The sequence below is a fragment of the Thunnus thynnus genome, chromosome 17 (genome assembly GCF_963924715.1).
Source record: "Thunnus thynnus chromosome 17, fThuThy2.1, whole genome shotgun sequence".
Classification (NCBI taxonomy): Eukaryota; Metazoa; Chordata; class Actinopteri; order Scombriformes; family Scombridae; genus Thunnus; species Thunnus thynnus.
In genome coordinates, this window is record NC_089533.1 from 457,978 (window position 1) to 479,538 (window position 21,561).

The following is a 21,561-nucleotide window of genomic DNA, read 5'->3' on the forward strand; positions in this document are numbered from 1 at the left end:
ACACACACACATACATACATATGTACCTGTTATATCTATAACTGTAATATCTGTGTATATATCAGTTATATCTATAACTGTAATATTTTTAACTGTAATATTTGTGTATATATCTGTTATATCTATAACTGTAATATCTGTGTATATATCTGTTATATCTACAACTGTAATATTTTTAACTGTCATATTTGTGTATATATCTGTTATATCTACAACTGTAATATCTGTGTATATATCTGTTATATCTATAACTGTAATATTTTTAACTGTAATATTTGTGTATATATCTGTTATATCTACAACTGTAATATTTTTAACTGTAATATTTGTGTATATATCTGTTATATCTATAACTGTAATATCTGTGTATATATCTGTTATATCTACAACTGTAATATCTGTGTATATATCTGTTATATCTATAACTGTAATATTTTTAACTGTAATATTTGTGTATATATCTGTTATATCTACAACTGTAATATTTTTAACTGTAATATTTGTGTATATATCTGTTATATCTACAACTGTAATATTTGTGTATATATCTGTTATATCTATAACTGTAATATTTTTAACTGTAATATTTGTGTATATATCTGTTATATCTACAACTGTAATATTTTTAACTGTAATATTTGTGTATATATCTGTTATATCTATAACTGTAATATCTGTGTATATATCTGTTATATCTACAACTGTAATATTTTTAACTGTCATATTTGTGTATATATCTGTTATATCTACAACTGTAATATCTGTGTATATATCTGTTATATCTATAACTGTAATATTTTTAACTGTAATATTTGTGTATATATCTGTTATATCTATAACTGTAATATTTTTAACTGTAATATTTGTGTATATATCTGTTATATCTACAACTGTAATATTTTTAACTGTAATATTTGTGTATATATCTGTTATATCTACAACTGTAATATTTTTAACTGTAATATTTGTGTATATATCTGTTATATCTACAACTGTAATATTTTTAACTGTAATATTTGTGTATATATCTGTTATATCTACAACTGTAATATCTGTGTATATATCTGTTATATCTATAACTGTAATATTTTTAACTGTAATATTTGTGTATATATCTGTTATATCTACAACTGTAATATTTTTAACTGTAATATTTGTGTATATATCTGTTATATCTATAACTGTAATATCTGTGTATATATCTGTTATATCTACAACTGTAATATTTTTAACTGTCATATTTGTGTATATATCTGTTATATCTACAACTGTAATATCTGTGTATATATCTGTTATATCTATAACTGTAATATTTTTAACTGTAATATTTGTGTATATATCTGTTATATCTATAACTGTAATATTTTTAACTGTAATATTTGTGTATATATCTGTTATATCTACAACTGTAATATTTTTAACTGTAATATCTGTGTATATATCAGTTATATCTACAACTGTAATATTTTTAACTGTAATATTTGTGTATATATCAGTTATATCTACAACTGTAATATTTTTCACTGTAATATTTGTGTATATATCTGTTATATCTACAACGGTAATATTTTTCACTGTAATATTTGTGTATATATCTGTTATATCTACAACGGTAATATTTTTAACTGTAATATTTGTGTATATATCTGTTATATCTACAACGGTAATATTTTTAACTGTAATATTTGTGTATATATCTGTTATATCTACAACTGTAATATTTGTGTATATATCTGTTATATCTACAACTGTAATATTTTAACTGTAATATTTGTGTATATATCTGTAATATTTTTAACTGTAATATTTGTGTATATATCTGTTATATCTATATATTTGTAATATCTGTATCTATACTTATATTTGTAATATTTATATCTATTTTAACATTTGTAATATCAGATTTTTACATCTGTATTTACATGTGTAAAACCCTGATACTTTTCTCCAGGTAATGTGGGGGCTGTCAGTAATAACAATAGTATTAGTATTAGTAATAGTAGTAGTGGTATTTGTATTAGTAGTAGTAGTCTTAGTATTAGTAGTAGTAATACCTTTCTCCAGGTAATCTGGAGGGGCGTTGGTGTCGTAGTCCACTGGTGGAGGGAGGGGGGGCATGATGTCATCAAAGCCACCCTCATAGTCCAAGAGAGGAGGGGGCGGGACTGGGATCTCCAGGTCTAACAGAACCGTACAGTAACTGTGAGTGACGGCTGTGATTGGCCAGTCAGATGTTAGTAGGCCGAGATTGAACGGGGAGTAATACTAAGAGTATAGCAGCAGTACAATAAAACACAGAAATGTACATTTTATTTGATTTTTTTACTACTTTGTTAAAAGTACTGTTCTACTCCCAGAACTACAGCCGGTATACCAGCACCACCAGCTGCAGGATTTGTTTTCTTACCCAGGTGTTCGAGGCGAGCAGGTAAGCAGAGCCGAGGTGACGAGGAGGAGGAGGAGGGGGAGAGCAGGAGGAAGGAAGAAGAGGGGGAGGAGGAGGAGGGGGAGGAGGGGGGAGGCAGAGGAGGAGCTTTGGGGGGAGGATAGGAGGGAGGAGGAGGTATCATCACTGACAGACAGACAGAGAGGAGCTGAGTTAGAAACATCACTGCAGCAACTGGTTGTGGTTTTTATTAATGAGAGCGAGTGATCCTCTGTCTGCACCCTGTTTAAAGGTCTGGTTCTCCTGGAACCTCCTCAGGTACTCGCTAATCTTTGTTGAGGACTTGAGACGACCCCTCAAACTTTCTCAAAGACTCCTAGAACTTATTTAATGACTCCTGGAATCTCCTCAAGGACCTGGCATCGTCTTAAAGAACTGCTAGAACCTATTAAAGGCTCCCTAGAACGTTCACAAGAACAGCTAAAACTTGAAGGACACCTTCCCAACAACACCTTGAATTTTCTTCAAGCACTCTTAGACCTCCTGATGGACCCTATAACCACCTCAGAGACTAAAACTTATTCAAGGACTCTTAAACCTTCCCAAGGACCATAGAAACTCCTCCAGGACATTAAGAATCTACTCAAGGTCCCTTTGAAATCTTTTAAGGACTAATGCATCCTTCTCAAGGACCCCTAGGACCTTCTAGAACCTCCTGATGGACCTTCTCAAGAACTCCTGGATTCTACACAACGCCCCCTAGAACCCTTTCAAGGACTGCAAGGACCCTTAGAACCTCATGCACTTCCAGAGGTCACTCAAAAACAGAAATAAAATAAAGGATTCCTTGAGGAATCCTGGAACCTCTTGTCAGACACTGACAGAGGCCCCAAAGGACACTTGGAACCTCCCAAGGACCTGATCTTGTCCTCAAGGACTCCTAGAACCTGTTAAAGGCCCCTTAGAACATTCCCAAGGACTCACAGAACTTCCTCAGTGACTTCAAGGAACATTAGAACCTCCTCAAGCACTTCTATAACTTACTCAAAAAGTCCCCATTGCTTCTTAAGGACCCTTACAATTGCTCATGGACTCCTGTAATCTCCTCAAGGATCCTCTGAACTTCCTCAATAACTCTCAATACCTTTCAAGGTGCCCTGCAACCTCCTAAAAGACCCTGTAAAACCTTCTCAGTGACCCCTGGAAACTCCTTAAGAACTCCTGGAACTTCCTCCAGGACTCTAATGCTAACTGCTGCTAAAACAACCAGATTTTTAAAATCTATTGTTATCTGTCATCTGTCAGCTCTGCTGAGTTTCTATTGGACGACAGCAGCGCCCTCCATCAGCTTACGTGATTGGACAGCAGGCAGGAAGAGAGAGCGAGTGTAGCGGCAGCGGGAGGCGGGGCCAGAGCGGACCCTCATAGAGAGAGAGCGAGTGCTGGGGGGCGAGCGACGACGGCGACTCCTCCTGGAGGAGAGGGTCACTGAAGAAAAACACCACAGAAGAAGAAGAAGAAGCTGAGAGAAACACACGGTCAGATGGAGGTTGCTGCAGCGCGACGCTTCATCATATGCAGACGTTTGTTATGAAAGAGGAACATTTCGGTACCGTCTACTTCCTGGATGGATGGAGGTGGAGGGGGCGGGGCTGGCAGTTCACTGGTCGGCGGAGGGAAGCCGTCATCACCAGAGGGAGGAGGGGGAGGGGGGAGGAAGTTCTCCTCCACCACTGAGGAGACAGAGGAGACGTGATGTCATCATGATGTCACTCAGTTTGACCAGAGATGGATTTACACTCTTTTTATTTATAATTAATCCAGGTTTAACTAATCCAAATTTAACTCATTCAGATTTAACTAATCCAGACTTTTTTGTTTTATCCTCACCTGTCTCGAGACTGAGGGGCGGGGCCAGTGGTGGAACACTGTGATTGGATGGCGCTCCTGAAGGAGGAGGTGGAGGAGGGGGAGGGGGCGGGGCCACCATCTCGCTAGACAAGTCAGGTGGAGGAGGCGGAGGGGGCGGAGCCAAGGAGTTAGCTACGTCGTGGTCCTGAGCCGACATCTCGGCAGGTGTAGGAGGAGGAGGCGGGGCTTCGTCCAGCAGCGTAGTGATGATGTCACACTCAGGTGGAGCCTGCCAGGTGGAGGGGATGGTGGGCGGAGCAACGGGCGTCCCAAAACTGGAGCTAAGAGAAAGAATAAGAAAAGTCTCTGAGCTCGTCTTCATCATATTACTGTAAAAGTACATAAGTATTATGAGCTTGATGTAGTTAAAGTATTGCAGTAAAAGTACATAAGTATTATGAGCTTGATGTAGTTAAAGTATTGCAGTAAAAGTACATAAGTATTATGAGCTTGATGTAGTTAAAGTATTGCAGTAAAAGTACATAAGTATTATGAGCTTGATGTAGTTAAAGTATTGCAGTAAAAGTACATAAGTATTATGAGCTTGATGTAGTTAAAGTATTGCAGTAAAAGTACATAAGTATTATGAGCTTGATGTAGTTAAAGTATTGCAGTAAAAGTACATAAGTATTATGAGCTTGATGTAGTTAAAGTATTGCAGTAAAAGTAGTGGTTTGGTCCCTCTGACTGATATATTATTATATATGACATCATTAGATTATTAATAGTGAAGCATCAGTGTTAGAGCAGCATGTTACTGTTGTAGCTGCTGGAGGTGGAGCTAGTTTACACTACTTTATATACAGTTAGCTAGTTTAGTCCAGTGGTTCCCAACCTAGGGGTCGGGCCCCTCCAAAGGGTCAGCAGATAAATCTGAGGGGTGGTGAGATGATTAATGGGAGAGGAAAGAAGAAAAAACAAAGTTCTGATACACAAATCTGTTTTCAGTTTTTGGACTTTTTCTCTAATCTTTGATTTTTGCTGAAATATTGGATCATTTGAACATTTATTGAAATGAAAGCATGTGAGAAGTTTAGAGGGAAAAATCACTATTTGGTGGAGCTGTTAACAACTCATAGACATGTGAAATGTGACCCCGACTACACACTGCTTTTTGTAAGACGTCAAAAGACAAAAAGGTTGGAAACCACTGGTTTCATCTTTAACAATGTGTTGTATTTTAAAAGCTTGTTATATTATCCATTGTGTCAAATCTTCATCTGAAAAGTAACTAAAGCTGTCAAATAAATGTAGTGGAGTAGAAAGTACAATATTTCCCTCTGAAATGTAGAAAGTAGCATCACATGGAAATACTCAAGTAAAGTACAAGTACCTTAAAACTGTACTTCAGTATTTGAGTAAATGTACGTCGTTATTTTCCACCACTGAAAGTCAGTCTGACCAAATAAATCCTGCAGATTTTTCTTTTCTAAAACATAAAACACACTCAGGGTTTTTACCGGCTGACAGGGGGCGCCACCGGGCACTGGACCGGCTCTGGAGGTTTGTTGGACCTGAAAACACACACACACACACACACACACACACACACACACACACACACACACAGACACACACACACAGACAGACAGTAAACCACAGTCAGACTTCCTGTTGGAGGTCCGATCAGCATGTGAAAGAGGAAACTGTCAGAATAGAAACAGCAGAATCAGACTGAACCTGACGGAGGATCCATGTTTACGGATCGTTCCTGTTCTGCTGTCCGACTGTTTCCCAGAGACCTGCGGGGGGGCGGGGGAGGGGGGGGGCACAGAGACATGAATGAGCATCAATGGAGCCTCTCAGACTCTGGCAGCTCTAATTAGTCTCTAAACATTTTCCCACGCTCAACAAAGAGCTGAGTGTGTGTGTGTGTGTGTGTGTGTGTGTGTGTGTGAGTGTGTGTGTGTGTGTGTGTGTGTGTGTGTGTGTGTGTGTGTGTGTGTGTGTTTCACTATTTGTCTGAAACTGTGTGTGAAAAGTTTAAACAAACACTTTGCTGCATCCAGCGCAGTGAAACAGTCTATTATATGTTTAGTTAATTTAGTTTAATTGCCTTTAGAATGAAACATTTCTTGCTTATTAATCTCAGTGTTTCCATCAACACAGTAGAAATAATATCAGAGTTTCAACAAGACTGGAAGGAAAATAACTCAAGTAGAAGATACGGGATCACAGAGGGACCAAACTGCCTCATCAGCTCTTTGATTTCCAGTTTCATAATATTGTTCAGTAATGATGCTAAAATGTTCTTTAACTGAATGTTTGACTGACTGGAACCAGAGAATAAAACCGGTTTCTGATGTTTGGTGAAACTACACCTAAAGTTTAAATAACAGCCTGAATTATTGGCTTCTGGTCGACGCTCGATAGACGGTAAAGAAACTAAACTCAGTGTGTTGATGTCTGACTATCTGCTCTGACATCATCAGCAGGTTGAACCTGAAAGGTCATGTGACAGAGTCTTTATGGAGGATTTAAACTCAAAAGCACAGACGGTGTTTGTAACTTCAGTCTCATATTGTGTTTGAATGTAAACATGATGAATTATATATATGTTTACATTCATTCACAATCTGATAAGTCAAAGGTTAAATGTAAACCAGGTGCATTTGTTGAGTTTAATCTGAGTTTGTTGTGTTTGTTTGTACCAGCAGGACGAGACGCTGCGAAGGAAGAAAAAGTTTGAATTCGGAACCTTTACTGCAGTTTTACTTCTGCTTCTGTGGTTTCTGCAGCCGCCACTTCCTGTTAGCATCACACCTACAGCAGAGACTCCAGTCAGAGACAAACCTACTTCTGCTTTTCTTCTGGTGTGAATGTTTTCTCTGTGTCTTCTCTTAACTCACAGCGTCTGATAGTGAGCTTCAACACAGCACTCGTTAGTGATATCTGACCTTTATTAACCCCAACAGGTCCAATAAATCATCCGCTGGGCTGTTTAAACTGCGCCTGCATCTCTACAGACGGTGAAACTTTAACCGAGTGTTCATCTTGTCTTTATCTTCAGTTATTTTTCCAGTGGAAGTTGTGCATCAGTGGGCTTTGTGAGTTTCAGGACAACAAACAGTGATACGGGTACCTTGATGCCGTGGCCCACGCTGTCCAGCTGCTGGTAGTTGATTGGTCGGCGGCTGTACGGCGGGCGGGGCTGCGTGCCGGCAGGAGCAGGAGGGAGGATCTTGTGGCTGCGTGGGACTCGTCTCACCGCCGTGAAGACGCCGATCTCTCTCCGGGAAACTTTCTCCTTGTGCATCTCCACCGTCTGAGGACGAGATTCAGTCTGAGCTCAACGTTTAAACATCAGGAAGGTTCCTTCTCCAAACAATAAACACACTTATCAACGTTATTCACTGTCTCACATCAACTGACATTTAAAGACGAAACTCTTCACACTGACCTTTTATTGACTAAAATATGAAAAGATTAATAACAAAAATAAATAACTAACATCGACGGAAAAAGTCCTCAGATCCTTTAAACTGGTCAAAGTAGAAATACCACAAATACCACAGAGAATAAACCAGTAGAAATACAACTGAGTAACTAAGTATAAGCAGATAAATGGAGAACAGCAGGAGTGCACACACACACACACACACACACACACACACACACACACACACATCCACACACACACACACACACACACACACACATCCACACACACACACACACACATCCACACACACACACACACATCCACACACACATCCACACACACACACACACACATCCACACACACACACACACACACACATGCATATACACACATGCAGGGATGACCTGGACCTGTTGTCATGGTGACGCAGGCGTCCTCCAGTTTGTGCCTCTCATTAACATTCAAGTAAACAAACTCCACCTCCAGTTTGATGTCATCACTGTGACATCATCAGGGTTATTGTGACATCACACAGCTGAAGACCAACAGGACCAGTAGCTGACTCTCACCTGTCCAATCAGGTTGATGGAGGACTCCATGTGGCGCAGCTGATTGGTCTGTGCGTCCAGCAGACCGAGGACGCTGCTGGCCAGTGTGCTGATCTGGTACGCCACGCTGGCCAGTGATTGGGTGGTGAAGTTCTTCGTCTCCTCCAACGCCTTCATGCTGTCTTCACCTGACTAAAAGAGACACAGGGTTAGCTTAGCTTAGCATAAAGACTGGGAGCAGAGGGAAACTGTTAGCCTAGCTTAGCATAAAGACTAGCAGCAGAGGGAAACTGTTAGCCTAGCTTAGCATAAAGACTGGAGGCAGAGGGAAACTGTTAGCCTGCCCTGGCATTAACAGTGCTGCAGCAGTAGTAGTACCTGTATGTAGTTGCTGTTGCAGTAGCAGTACCTGTATGTAGTTATTGTTGCAGTATTAGTACCTGTATGTAGTTATTGTTGCAGTAGTAGTACCTGTATGTAGTTATTGTTGCAGTAGTAGTACCTGTATGTAGTTGCTGTTGCAGTAGTAGTACCTGTATGTAGTTGTTGTTGCAGTAGTAGTACCTGTATGTAGTTATTGTTGCAGTAGTAGTACCTGTATGTAGTTATTGTTGCAGTAGTAGTACCTGTATGTAGTTGCTGTTGCAGTAGTAGTACCTGTATGTAGTTGCTGTTGCAGTATTAGTACCTGTATGTAGTTGTTGTTGCAGTAGTAGTACCTGTATGCAGTATTAGTACCTGTATGTAGTTGTTGTAGCAGTAGTAGTACCTGTATGCAGTATTAGTACCTGTATGTAGTTGTTGTAGCAGTAGTAGTACCTGTATGCAGTATTAGTACCTGTATGTAGTTGCTGTTGCAGTACTCGGACACCTTCATCAGGTTGTCGTAGTTTTCCAGCAGAGCTTTCCGGGCGTTCGGAGCTTCCTGAAGGATCTTTAAGACGTCGTCTGTAAAGTTCTGATCCTTCATCTCTGATCAGGAAACATCAGGTCAGACATGTTGTTGTACTTATACTCGTCTTTATCCTGAAGTACTACATGAGGTCAGACATGTTGTACTTATACACGTCTTTATCCTGAAGTACTACATGAGGTCAGACATGTTGTACTTATACTCGTCTTTATCCTGAAGTACTACATGAGGTCAGACATGTTGTTGTACTTATACACGTCTTTATCCTGAAGTACTACATGAGGTCAGACATGTTGTACTTATACTCGTCTTTATCCTGAAGTACTACATGAGGTCAGACATGTTGTACTTATACTCGTCTTTATCCTGAAGTACTACATGAGGTCAGACATGTTGTTGTACTTATACTCGTCTTTATCCTGAAGTACTACATGAGGTCAGACATGTTGTACTTATACTCGTCTTTATCCTGAAGTAGTACATGAGGTCAGACATGTTGTACTTATACTCGTCTTTATCCTGAAGTACTACATGAGGTCAGACATGTTGTTGTACTTATACTCGTCTTTATCCTGAAGTACTACATGAGGTCAGACATGTTGTACTTATACTCGTCTTTATCCTGAAGTACTACATGAGGTCAGACATGTTGTACTTATACTCGTCTTTATCATGAAGTACTACATGAGGTCAGACATGTTGTACTTATACTCGTCTTTATCCTGAAGTACTACATGAGGTCAGACATGTTGTACTTATACTCGTCTTTATCCTGAAGTACTACATGAGGTCAGACATGTTGTACTTATACTCGTCTTTATCCTGAAGTACTACATGAGGTCAGACATGTTGTACTTATACTCGTCTTTATCCTGAAGTACTACATGAGGTCAGACATGTTGTACTTATACTCGTCTTTATCCTGAAGTACTACATGAGGTCAGACATGTTGTACTTATACTCGTCTTTATCCTGAAGTACTACATGAGGTCAGACATGTTGTACTTATACACGTCTTTATCCTGAAGTACTACATGAGGTCAGACATGTTGTTGTACTTATACACGTCTTTATCCTGAAGTACTACATGAGGTCAGACATGTTGTACTTATACTCGTCTTTATCCTGAAGTACTACATGAGGTCAGACATGTTGTTGTACTTATACACGTCTTTATCCTGAAGTACTACATGAGGTCAGACATGTTGTTGTACTTATACACGTCTTTATCCTGAAGTACTACATGAGGTCAGACATGTTGTTGTACTTATACACGTCTTTATCCTGAAGTACTACATGAGGTCAGACATGTTGTTGTACTTATACACGTCTTTATCCTGAAGTACTACATGAGGTCAGACATGTTGTTGTACTTATACACGTCTTTATCCTGAAGTACTACATGAGGTCAGACATGTTGTTGTACTTATACACGTCTTTATCCTGAAGTACTACATGAGGTCAGACATGTTGTACTTATACACGTCTTTATCCTGAAGTACTACATGAGGTCAGACATGTTGTTGTACTTATACACGTCTTTATCCTGAAGTACTACATGAGGTCAGACATGTTGTACTTATACACGTCTTTATCCTGAAGTACTACATGAGGTCAGACATGTTGTACTTATACACGTCTTTATCCTGAAGTACTACATGAGGTCAGACATGTTGTACTTATACACGTCTTTATCCTGAAGTACTACATGAGGTCAGACATGTTGTTGTACTTATACACGTCTTTATCCTGAAGTACTACATGAGGTCAGACATGTTGTTGTACTTATACACGTCTTTATCCTGAAGTACTACATGAGGTCAGACATGTTGTACTTATACACGTCTTTATCCTGAAGTACTACATGAGGTCAGACATGTTGTACTTATACACGTCTTTATCCTGAAGTACTACATGAGGTCAGACATGTTGTACTTATACACGTCTTTATCCTGAAGTACTACATGAGGTCAGACATGTTGTACTTATACTCGTCTTTATCCTGAAGTACTACATGAGGTCAGACATGTTGTTGTACTTATACACGTCTTTATCCTGAAGTACTACATGAGGTCAGACATGTTGTACTTATACACGTCTTTATCCTGAAGTACTACATGAGGTCAGACATGTTGTTGTACTTATACACGTCTTTATCCTGAAGTACTACATGAGGTCAGACATGTTGTTGTACTTATACACGTCTTTATCCTGAAGTACTACATGAGGTCAGACATGTTGTTGTACTTATACACGTCTTTATCCTGAAGTACTACATGAGGTCAGACATGTTGTTGTACTTATACACGTCTTTATCCTGAAGTACTACATGAGGTCAGACATGTTGTTGTACTTATACACGTCTTTATCCTGAAGTACTACATGAGGTCAGACATGTTGTACTTATACACGTCTTTATCCTGAAGTACTACATGAGGTCAGACATGTTGTACTTATACACGTCTTTATCCTGAAGTACTACATGAGGTCAGACATGTTGTACTTATACACGTCTTTATCCTGAAGTACTACATGAGGTCAGACATGTTGTACTTATACTCGTCTTTATCCTGAAGTACTACATGAGGTCAGACATGTTGTACTTATACACGTCTTTATCCTGAAGTACTACATGAGGTCAGACATGTTGTACTTATACACGTCTTTATCCTGAAGTACTACATGAGGTCAGACATGTTGTACTTATACACGTCTTTATCCTGAAGTACTACATGAGGTCAGACATGTTGTACTTATACACGTCTTTATCCTGAAGTACTACATGAGGTCAGACATGTTGTACTTATACACGTCTTTATCCTGAAGTACTACATGAGGTCAGACATGTTGTACTTATACACGTCTTTATCCTGAAGTACTACATGAGGTCAGACATGTTGTACTTATACTCGTCTTTATCCTGAAGTACTACATGAGGTCAGACATGTTGTTGTACTTATACTCGTCTTTATCCTGAAGTACTACATCGTTCGTAGTAAAGCTTGTTGGTTTATTGGATCTCATCAGCTGAGCAGCAGCTGTAACAGCTGTTTACATCCAACAGGAAGTTATAAATATTATTGTTATTATTAAATAAATCCGGCGGCTGTGATGCGTTCAGCACGTAGACTTTTCCACCTGACAGAAGATGATGTTTGAAGTATTTGTACTTCAGGAATATTAAACAAACACAATAATAATGAAAATAACTTGAATCCACTAAATTTAAGTCTGGAAATGATTTTAAGAAGTCTGATGAACTGGTTTCTGCTGACTGGTCTGTCGTCAGCCGCCATCCTTTAACCGAGCAGGAAGTTTCAAACACTTGATGAACTTTTGATCATTTTCACTTTAACGATCAGAATCCTGATGAAAGTTCATTAAAGACGTTTCAACTCACCGAAGCTGCAGAGAAGAAAAACCTGAAGAGAAGAAGAAGCTGCAGCTCAGACGGAGTCCTCGGACGTCCTCTGATGTCTAGTTTGTCTTGTTTGTCTCAGAGTTGCTGGTTTGATTCTTCTCACACATGCTGCCAAAGATCCTCTGTGCTGCAGGCGATGACTCACTCTCAGCACTATTTCACAAACATCCTGGAACCTCTAACCCTCTGAGACTCTGAACGCAAGCCGGAAACATTTCAAGGACTCCTGGAATATCTTGAAGGACCCCAGGAGTCCTCTAAAGCATCCTGGAATTCCTGCACAGACCAGTGAAAACTCTGAAAGGATGCCAGGACCCAATTCAAGGACTCCTGGAACCTTTCAAGGACTCCTGAAAACTCCTGGAATCACTTGAGTGACAAAACCAACCCTCAGAAAGATCCTGCAACTCTGCAAGGACCCCTAGAGCCATTTCAAGAAGTCCTGGAATTCTTTCAAGGACCCTGGAATTTCTCAAATAGCCCTCACAAGTTTCCTTAATATTTTCAAGGATCTTCAGGATCTTTAGAAGAACATTTCAAGAATTCAAGAAACTCATATAAAGAACCCTGGAAACTCTGGAAGTCCATTTCAAGGACCCTGAACGCTCCTGAAGGATGAACACAGCCTTAAAAAGATCCTGGAACTCTGGAAGAACTCCTACAACCATTTCAAGGACCCTTAAACCCCTTCAGGAAATCAAAGACCCTTTTCACTCTTTTAAGGACCCCTGGAAACCCTGGACAAACTCCAGGATTCATTCAAGGTCCCTGGAAACTCCAGAAGCATCCAGGAGATTATGAACCTTGGAAAACTTCAAGGGACTTAAACAGCAATGACAAACATCCAGATTTAACTTTCAATGACCCCGGAGACTTTAGAAGGACTCCAGAACTCATTTCAAGGACCCTGGAATCTCTTGAGGGATCCCCAAGGACCCCTGTGGTTCCTGGAAAGGGTTCAATCCTGAAAAGCACACAGGCCGCCAGCAGAAGTGAAAGTTTTTTGGATTGATAAATAAAGTCTGAGTGAGACCTCCCGCCTGTGTTTCCTCCTCTCTGAATGAACCTGCTTTGCACAAACCGCTTCCTGTTTCACATCAAAGCCTTTAGAGAGAAGTGAGAGCGCTCGCTCCGTCCCCACATTAAAACACTGCTGATGCTTCAACCAATCAGCATCAGTGAAGCTGTTTGTTGATCTGAGTCTGCAGCTCCACCTGCTGCTCACAGCGACACATTACACCTGCAGCAGCATGATAGTTATATTATATATATGATAATTATATATATATATAATAGTTATATATGAGTTATATATATGATAGTTATAATATATATAATATATATAATAGTTATATATGAGTTATATATATGTTATATATGATAATTACAATATATATGATAGTTATAATATATATAATAGTTATAATGTATATTATATAATAGTTATATATATAATGTATATAATATATATAATAGTTATATATGACAGTTATAATATATATAATAGTTATAATATATATATAATGTATATAATAGTTATATATAATGTATATAATATATATAATAGTTATATATAATGTATATAATATATATGACAGTTATAATATATATAATAGTTATATATGACAGTTATAATATATATAATAGTTATTATATATGACAGTTATAATATATAAGTTATATATGACAGTTATAATATATATAAGTTATATATGACAGTTATAATATATATAATAGTTATAATATATATAATAGTTATATATGACAGTTATAATATATATAATAGTTATAATATATATAATATATATAATGTATATAATATATATGACAGTTATAATATATATAATAGTTATAATATATATAATATATATAATAGTTATAATATATATAATAGTTATATATGACAGTTATGATATATATAATAGTTATAATATATATAATATATATAATGTATATAATGTATATAATGTATATAATATATATGACAGTTATAATATATATAATAGTTATATATGGCAGTTATAATATATATAAGTTATATATGACAGTTATAATATATATAATAGTTATAATATATATAATATATATAATAGTTATAATATATATAATAGTTATATATGACAGTTATAATATATAATATATATAATAGTTATAATATATATAATAGTTATATATGACAGTTATAATATATAATATATATAATAGTTATAATATATATAAGTTATATATGACAGTTATAATATATATAATAGTTATAATATATATAATATATATAATAGTTATAATATATATAATAGTTATAATATATATAATAGTTATATATGACAGTTATAATATATAATATATATAATAGTTATAATATATATAATAGTTATATATGACAGTTATAATATATAATATATATAATAGTTATAATATATATAATAGTTATATATGACAGTTATAATATATATAATAGTTATAATGTATATAATAGTTATAATGTATATAATAGTTATAATGTATATAATAGTTATATATATATATAATAGTTATAATGTATATAATAGTTATATATATATATAATAGTTATAATGTATATAATAGTTATATATATATATAATAGTTATAATGTATATAATAGTTATATATATATATATATAATAGTTATAATGTATATAATAGTTATATATATATATATAATAGTTATAATGTATATAATAGTTATATATATATATATAATAGTTATAATGTATATAATAGTTATATATATATATAATAGTTATAATGTATATAAGTTATGACAGAAAACAACATTTCAAACTTGTGAAATTAGAACTTTAATTATAAAATGATGTTAAATGTCTTCATATTTGATCATTAACATCATTGATTACAATCGTGTTGCTACAGACGGTCAGAGGTCACATGATGCCCGTTGCCCGGGGCGACCAGCGGGTTCCAGGGTTGTCTCCGTGGAGCTCCGTCTTTATCTTTCCTCTCCAGAGGCTTCAGGTGACTCGCCAGGACCAGATCTCTGAGAGACACACAACACACAGCCTGGAACACTTTCAAGGACACCTGGAATGTCTAAGACCACTTCAAGGACCTCCTTGAATGTCTTGAAAGACCTCAGGAGTCCTCTCATACATCCTGGAACTTCAGGACATTCCAGGACTCATTTAATGACTCCAAGAGCCCCACCAAGCAGCCTGGAGCTCCTTCAAGTCTCCTGGGATGTCTTGAAGAAGTTCCAGGAGCATCATGGAACTCTTTCAGAGACTCCAGGAACACACTCAAGGCTATAAGGACTCCTTCAAGGGCCTGTGGAACTTTTGAAGGATTCCAGAAGCCTTCTAGAACATCCTGGAAGTCCTGTAAGAAGTCCTGGAATGCCTTGAATGATGATGAGCTTTCTGAAGCATCTCTGGGACTAATTCAAGGACTTTTGAAATGTCTTGAAGAAGTTCCAGGAGCTTTCCAGGACCTCCTGGGATGTCTTCAATGACCCCAGGAGCCCTCTCAAGTATTCTAACTTGTTTCAAGGATCCTGGAGCATGTTGAAGGACTACTGGGAACTATGGAAAGACCCAAACTCATTCTAGGACTCCTGAAATGTCTTGAAAAAGTTCCAGGAGCCTTCTAAAGCATCCTGGAAATCCTTCAAGGACCCCTGTAATCTCCTGAAGAAGTTCCAGGACTCCTCCGGGGACTCCAGTTTGCTGAGAGGGCTCCTGGAAGCCTCCTGGAGGTCCTGGAAGGTCCTGGAAGGTCCTGGAAGGTCCTGGAGCAGCGGTGTTACCTGAACTCCTGGTAGGAGGAGACTCTCTGACTGACGGCTCTCAGTTTGGCTTCGTTCTCTCGTCGGTGTTTCTGCTCCGACTCGACCGCCGCCTGCAGCTCGCGCTCCAGCGAGGGGAAGTCGATGACATCACGCTGCGAGCTCGCCATCACCTGATGATGTCACACAGTTTGTACGGAGGCTTTAAAGGGACATTCTGTCATCGTAGCTGTTTAAAACCGTTTGATGTTGTTATGAAATATTGATTTATAGTTTATTTATAGAAACGATTGATTCTGATAGTTCGACATCTATTGATCTATTGATCAGTCGATCAACATAAGCAACAGCAACTATTTTTAGAATCGAATAAGTTGAAGTAAGTTTTGATTTGATCTTTTCTTCCATTTCAGTAAATGTAATATTTTGGTTATTTTGATGACGTCACATCGAACTTTAATATTTTATTCACCAAACGACTTATTGATTAATTGAGAATATTACCTGCAGATTGATTGATAATGAGAATAACGGTTATTTGCAGCTCTGGAACAAGACGTATGAATGAATGAAGCTGAATTTATTGATTTTTACAGAGAAATCAATAACTGATGATGATGTCATAAGAATAATAATTATAAACTGAAAACAGTTTTTACACAATAAATAAATAAAAACATAATCGTTTCAATTTGATCATTTAATCACTTCTGAATATTTCATGTTGATATTTAAAAACACTGATGTGAAGCTTTGAAATTAAAAAACGTTTTATTTTTATTTGTTCATAAATTCATAACATTTAAATGTTGGAAGTTTCCAGAATTTATTTTTAAACATTTAAATCTGAATTAATGAGACGAGAAACGTTTTTAAACTTGAATGAATTTCAAAATAATAAAATATGTTTATGTGTTTATAATTAATTCAATATTAATGAACTAACTGCTGCAGATCTGCAATATGTTTCTCAGCTTTAACTCTAGTTTCATGCTGTTGTTTGTTTGTTTGTTTGTTTGTTTGTTTGTGGCCTGGTGGGGGTGAAATGCACTACATTGTTTATAGTATCTGCAGTTTGATGAAACAGAAAATAATATTAAAAACACTGTATAAAGAAAAGTATGGATCCATAAATGAAACATTAAACCGTCATTAATGACTGATTGGTGGATCAGTGTCTCTGAATAAAAACGTTATTGAACGCAGCTCAGATGCTAACAGGCTAACGCTAGCTTCCAGATTAAACTTCTTAAAGCTTTGTGTTTTATTTTAACACTTTACCACTTTACCAAACAAACTACATTTATTAACACGTTAGTTACTGTTCGTCTGCGAACAGTAAGTAACGTGTTAAACACGTTTAAAGTTGTTTTAGACGATTTAACGCCGCTAAAACATGTTGTTATTGAACGCAGCTCAGCGGCTAACATTAGCTCCCGGCTACCGTTAGCTTCCAGGCTAATCGCACACAGCCAAACCAATGTGTTTTAACATTAGCTTCCATGCTAACAGCAGGTTATTGAAACACCTTACCTGAGGTAGTGTGATTTCCTCGCGCTCTGTGTTCAGGTGTGTTTTCAGGCTCCTCGCGGATCAGAAACAACAAACCGTCTCCATGACGACCGGGTGCCGGACCGCGCCTGCGCAGTGCAGTGCTGTCATAAAGTGAACTGCAGCTGATTTTCACTCGTTTTTTAATGATTTGACGGTTTGTTTCTGATCCTCGAGCCACATTTTAGGATTTCAGTGTGAAAAAAATAAAACTTGATTTTGTTAAAATCCTTTATTGACCGATTATTTATTATTTTATTGTATTCAGTGTGAATAAACGGCAGATAAATGTGTTATTAACAGTTCGGGAGGATTTAAATCAATGAAAACAGTAACAACTTTATTCACAGTGTGAAGGTTGCGCCTCTTCCTCACTGATGTTTCCAACATCACCAGTGTTTGTGTTAAATAACTCATTTCAGTCCCGTGTTTCTGGTCAAATAACAGAATACAGGTTTGAGGTGAGTAGTTTGTGTTTCACAGTGTTATATTATGTAATCAGTAGTCATGACAACAGGTGAGTCACAGCTCTGTTCAGGTAAGAAGGATAAAACTGTTCTGTGTATTTGATGAACTCATGGCTGTATTTGTGTGATCAGAGGAAACAACAGAAATGTTCTGTATGTTATGAATCTTTGTATCAGTCCAGCTTCCCCCTGTGGTCACCTGAGCAGGTGGTACGTTCCAGTCAGGTGAGGCTGAGCAGGTCAAAGGTCAGAGCTGTGTTTATGTGAGCCAGCTTCATGAGTAAAACTAAAATAGGCCTCTAGCTGCTAACACACTGATCTTTCTTCATGGGATCAGTTTCCATGGTAACCTCCTTCACAATAATAATAATAAGGGAGGGATGCTTGATAAGGTGGGAATGTGTGTCGATGGATAAAGGAGGGAAAGTCTGAGCGTATCTGGTTATTTCTGTTCTGAGAAGTGAGGAAACATTAGCAGCTGACACGCCCCCTTATCGGACAGCAGTTATTGATTGGACGCAGCTGATAGATGACATCATCACCGAGTGGAGATTAAACTGAGTTTTATATTTGATTTGTTTTCTGATTCATCGTCTAGTTAAACGTCTGTTAATTAGTCTGATCAACAAGAGAAGTGAACTTTTATTATGGATCAGAGAGTCTGTCAGCAGGAAACACTTTTTATTTGATTTGATTTGATTTTGTTTTTACTGAGAACAGAACGTGCAGGTTTATCTGAACAGGAAGAAGAGCCGAACATCTTCTTCTTCTACTTTAATGTCGTCTTCCTGTCCCGGTGTGATCGGGGTCGTAGTGCGTCTCGTTAGTCGGACGCTTCCTGTCGGCGACGATGACAAAGACGACGCGTCCACCTGCTCAGAAACTGAAACACCGTCCTGCTGCGTCTCTGACTGATGATGCGTTTCCTGTCAGCGGAGCAAATCCTTCTCTGGATCTGAAGGTTGTAGATGAACAAAACTCTCTTCTTCTCCCTCTCAGGATGGTAGAAGGCGGCGATGACCCGTCGGAGGCGGTTGGTGTAAACCTGGAGGCAACTGAAGAGCGCCGCCAGCAGCACGCAACACACACAGCTGACATACACGCCTGCAGGGAGCGAGGACGGCGGGGACACACACATCCGGTTGTCGGCGTCGATGCGGAGGCTGGACGAGCTGTTGAACGCCGCCACCGTCTTCCTCAGGAGGCGGGCCATCATGGAGGCTCCGCCCACCCTGATGTCCACCTGGTGACTGCTGGTGAGGTTGAACCGGGTGACGGTGTGTCTGCTGACGACGTCCAGAACGTGGAACAGCGAGAAGTCGACAGTCAGCAGGACGACAGACAGCAGAGAGACAGAAATCACCTGGAACACGCCTGAGGTGACGTGTCGGAGCTCCTCCGGGAGGATCTTTGGACTCCACGGCTCCGTCAGCGTCCGTCTCTCTGATTGGCTCAGAGGCAGCAGACAGCGGCGACCGGCTCTCTTCCTGCCGGCGTCCATCTGTTTGAAGTACGCGGTGACGTAGACGTTGTCGAATCCGACGTCCCTCCTGTAACGTCTGAGGTAACCGAACGCCTGGGTGAAGATGGTGATGAAGGTGAGGGAGCGGAGTATCTGCAGGACGTCCAGCAGCTGCTGCGTGGCGGCCGTCAGCCTGCTGAAGGATCCTCTGACGGCGTCCGTGAAGTCCTGATCCAGAACCGCCTGCCGCTGCTGCCGCTGCTCCACCAGCAGCTCGCTGCTGAACTCTCGGGACAGCAGGTCCACCGAAGCGTTCAGCTGGTCGAACAGCTGACCGAAGTTTCCCTCCACAGGAAGCTGCCGCCGGCACCACGGCGTCATCACTCTCATGACATCACACAGGAAGTGGAACTTCATGGAGACACACAGGATGTGGTTGATGACGGGTACCGGGATCGCCTCCATACACTCCGCCCACTTGAGGTTGAACCAATCAGCACAGCGCGCCACGCCCTGATCCACCACACTGTCGCACTGCATCATGGTCTTGGCGGTGAACTGCTGCTGCGTGTCGTTGCCGGCGGCGGCGGCGTGTTTCGGGGAGAAGCGGTCGTATCCGTACTGAAGCACAACTTGGTCCCTGATGGTCTGAAACTTCCTGCTGACGCTTCGAGCCTCCGACTGGAAGTCCGGCTGGTCGTCCGTCAGCTGCTGCGTGATGAGGATAAACGGTCGGACGGCGTCTCGCCACAGCAGCCGGCTGTGATGAACCTGCAGGTCCAGATTACAGCTCAGAGACTCGGCCGCCGCCTGAACGTTCCGCTGGATGTTCTGCAGCGGACCCGAGTGCAACACCGACAGGATCAACAGCATCAGGTATGCGCGGCCACGGGAGCCGAGCATGCTGGGAAACATCAGGAGGACTGAACATCTGAAGGAGGAGGACGACGCCCCGCCCACGACGCACACGCCGACACAGACGCATCCCGCCGCCAGCTTCAGGTCAAAGGTCAGCGGGAGGCTGAGGGCGACGCCCAGGAACAGGAGCGCGCCGCTCGCTGCTCCAAACAGCGCTCTGACGACCAGGTGAGCTACCAGAAACTCCTCTGATTGGCTGAAGAGGAATCGATGGACGGCTGCCGGCAGGACGCTCAGACTGATTCTCTCCACGGTGCTGCGGGCGGCTGGTCGTCCCATCATGCTCTGCTGCGTCAGTGTGTCAGATGCATCTGATAAATACACTAAAGTCACATGATGTTGTTTTTCAGTTGGAGCTTCTAGAAGCTTCAGTGACATCACCGTTTCTACGGTTACAGGAAAACATCTCAGCCTGAGTGAAGCTGACAGGAAATAAACAGGTGAAGAAAAGAGAAAACAGCTGATGAACGCTGAGGTCAGAGGTCAGCTGGGAGGAGGCGGAGTCACAGCGCTGACCAGGTAACACACAGCTAGCAGACAGCTAGCATTACACGCTAACGCAGCGGTGCTTCCCTCCACAGGTCAGCAGGACGCCGCCGTCGCCGCAGCAGGAAATAAAGAAATAAAGGTCTTCAGTGTTGAAGACCAGGTTCTGGTTCTGAACCTCCTTCCTGTCTGATACGAGCTGACGATGTGCAGAGAAACCAGTGTTTGTATTTATATATGAATAAAAGTGGAAACAGGCGAAACAATCCTGTTTTTGTTTGTTTTCATTACACTTCTGATTATATAATAACTATTATGATAATTATGAACAAATAAACTTAAATGTAAATTAAAT

At 39.5% G+C, this 21,561-nt stretch overlaps 3 protein-coding genes across 5 annotated transcripts in view; all 3 read right to left on the reverse strand.

Moving 5' to 3' along the window:
• Positions 1-12,852, reverse strand: part of abi3a (ABI family, member 3a) — a 15,229-nt gene extending 2,377 nt beyond the window's left edge. Inside the window, exons 1-11 of one of the 2 annotated variants that reach the window (XM_067616484.1) lie at positions 12,542-12,852; positions 9,067-9,200; positions 8,250-8,420; positions 7,380-7,562; positions 5,978-6,039; positions 5,758-5,811; positions 4,277-4,578; positions 4,000-4,119; positions 3,740-3,874; positions 2,408-2,572; positions 2,055-2,180 (exon numbers count right to left, since the gene is read on the reverse strand). In XM_067616484.1, the coding sequence (XP_067472585.1) occupies positions 2,055-2,180; positions 2,408-2,572; positions 3,740-3,874; positions 4,000-4,119; positions 4,277-4,578; positions 5,758-5,811; positions 5,978-6,039; positions 7,380-7,562; positions 8,250-8,420; positions 9,067-9,198 (1,450 nt within the window). In that variant the 5' untranslated portion in view covers positions 9,199-9,200; positions 12,542-12,852. The remainder of the gene's footprint in view (positions 1-2,054; positions 2,181-2,407; positions 2,573-3,739; positions 3,875-3,999; positions 4,120-4,276; positions 4,579-5,757; positions 5,812-5,977; positions 6,040-7,379; positions 7,563-8,249; positions 8,421-9,066; positions 9,201-12,541) is intronic. The other variant, XM_067616485.1, reaches the window with a different exon arrangement.
• A 2,573-nt stretch (positions 12,853-15,425) lies between these two features.
• Positions 15,426-17,972, reverse strand: ccdc103 (coiled-coil domain containing 103). Of its 2 annotated transcripts, none has more exons than XM_067570690.1 (3): positions 17,856-17,972; positions 16,344-16,495; positions 15,426-15,578 (listed from the first exon to the last, which is right to left on the reverse strand). In XM_067570690.1, the coding sequence occupies exons 2-3, from the start codon at positions 16,490-16,492 to the stop codon at positions 15,449-15,451; spliced, it is 279 nt and encodes a 92-aa protein (XP_067426791.1). In that variant the 5' UTR covers positions 16,493-16,495; positions 17,856-17,972; the 3' UTR covers positions 15,426-15,448. The 2 variants fall into 2 exon arrangements, with proteins under 2 accessions (XP_067426791.1, XP_067426792.1); XM_067570691.1 differs by having other exon boundaries at positions 16,344-16,551; positions 17,856-17,966.
• A 1,191-nt stretch (positions 17,973-19,163) lies between these two features.
• dcst1 (DC-STAMP domain containing 1) lies at positions 19,164-21,004 on the reverse strand. The gene has a single exon (XM_067615831.1). It carries the CDS (start codon positions 21,000-21,002, stop codon positions 19,164-19,166), a length of 1,839 nt encoding a protein of 612 aa, XP_067471932.1. The 5' UTR covers positions 21,003-21,004.
• Between the last annotated feature and the right edge of the window lie 557 nt (positions 21,005-21,561).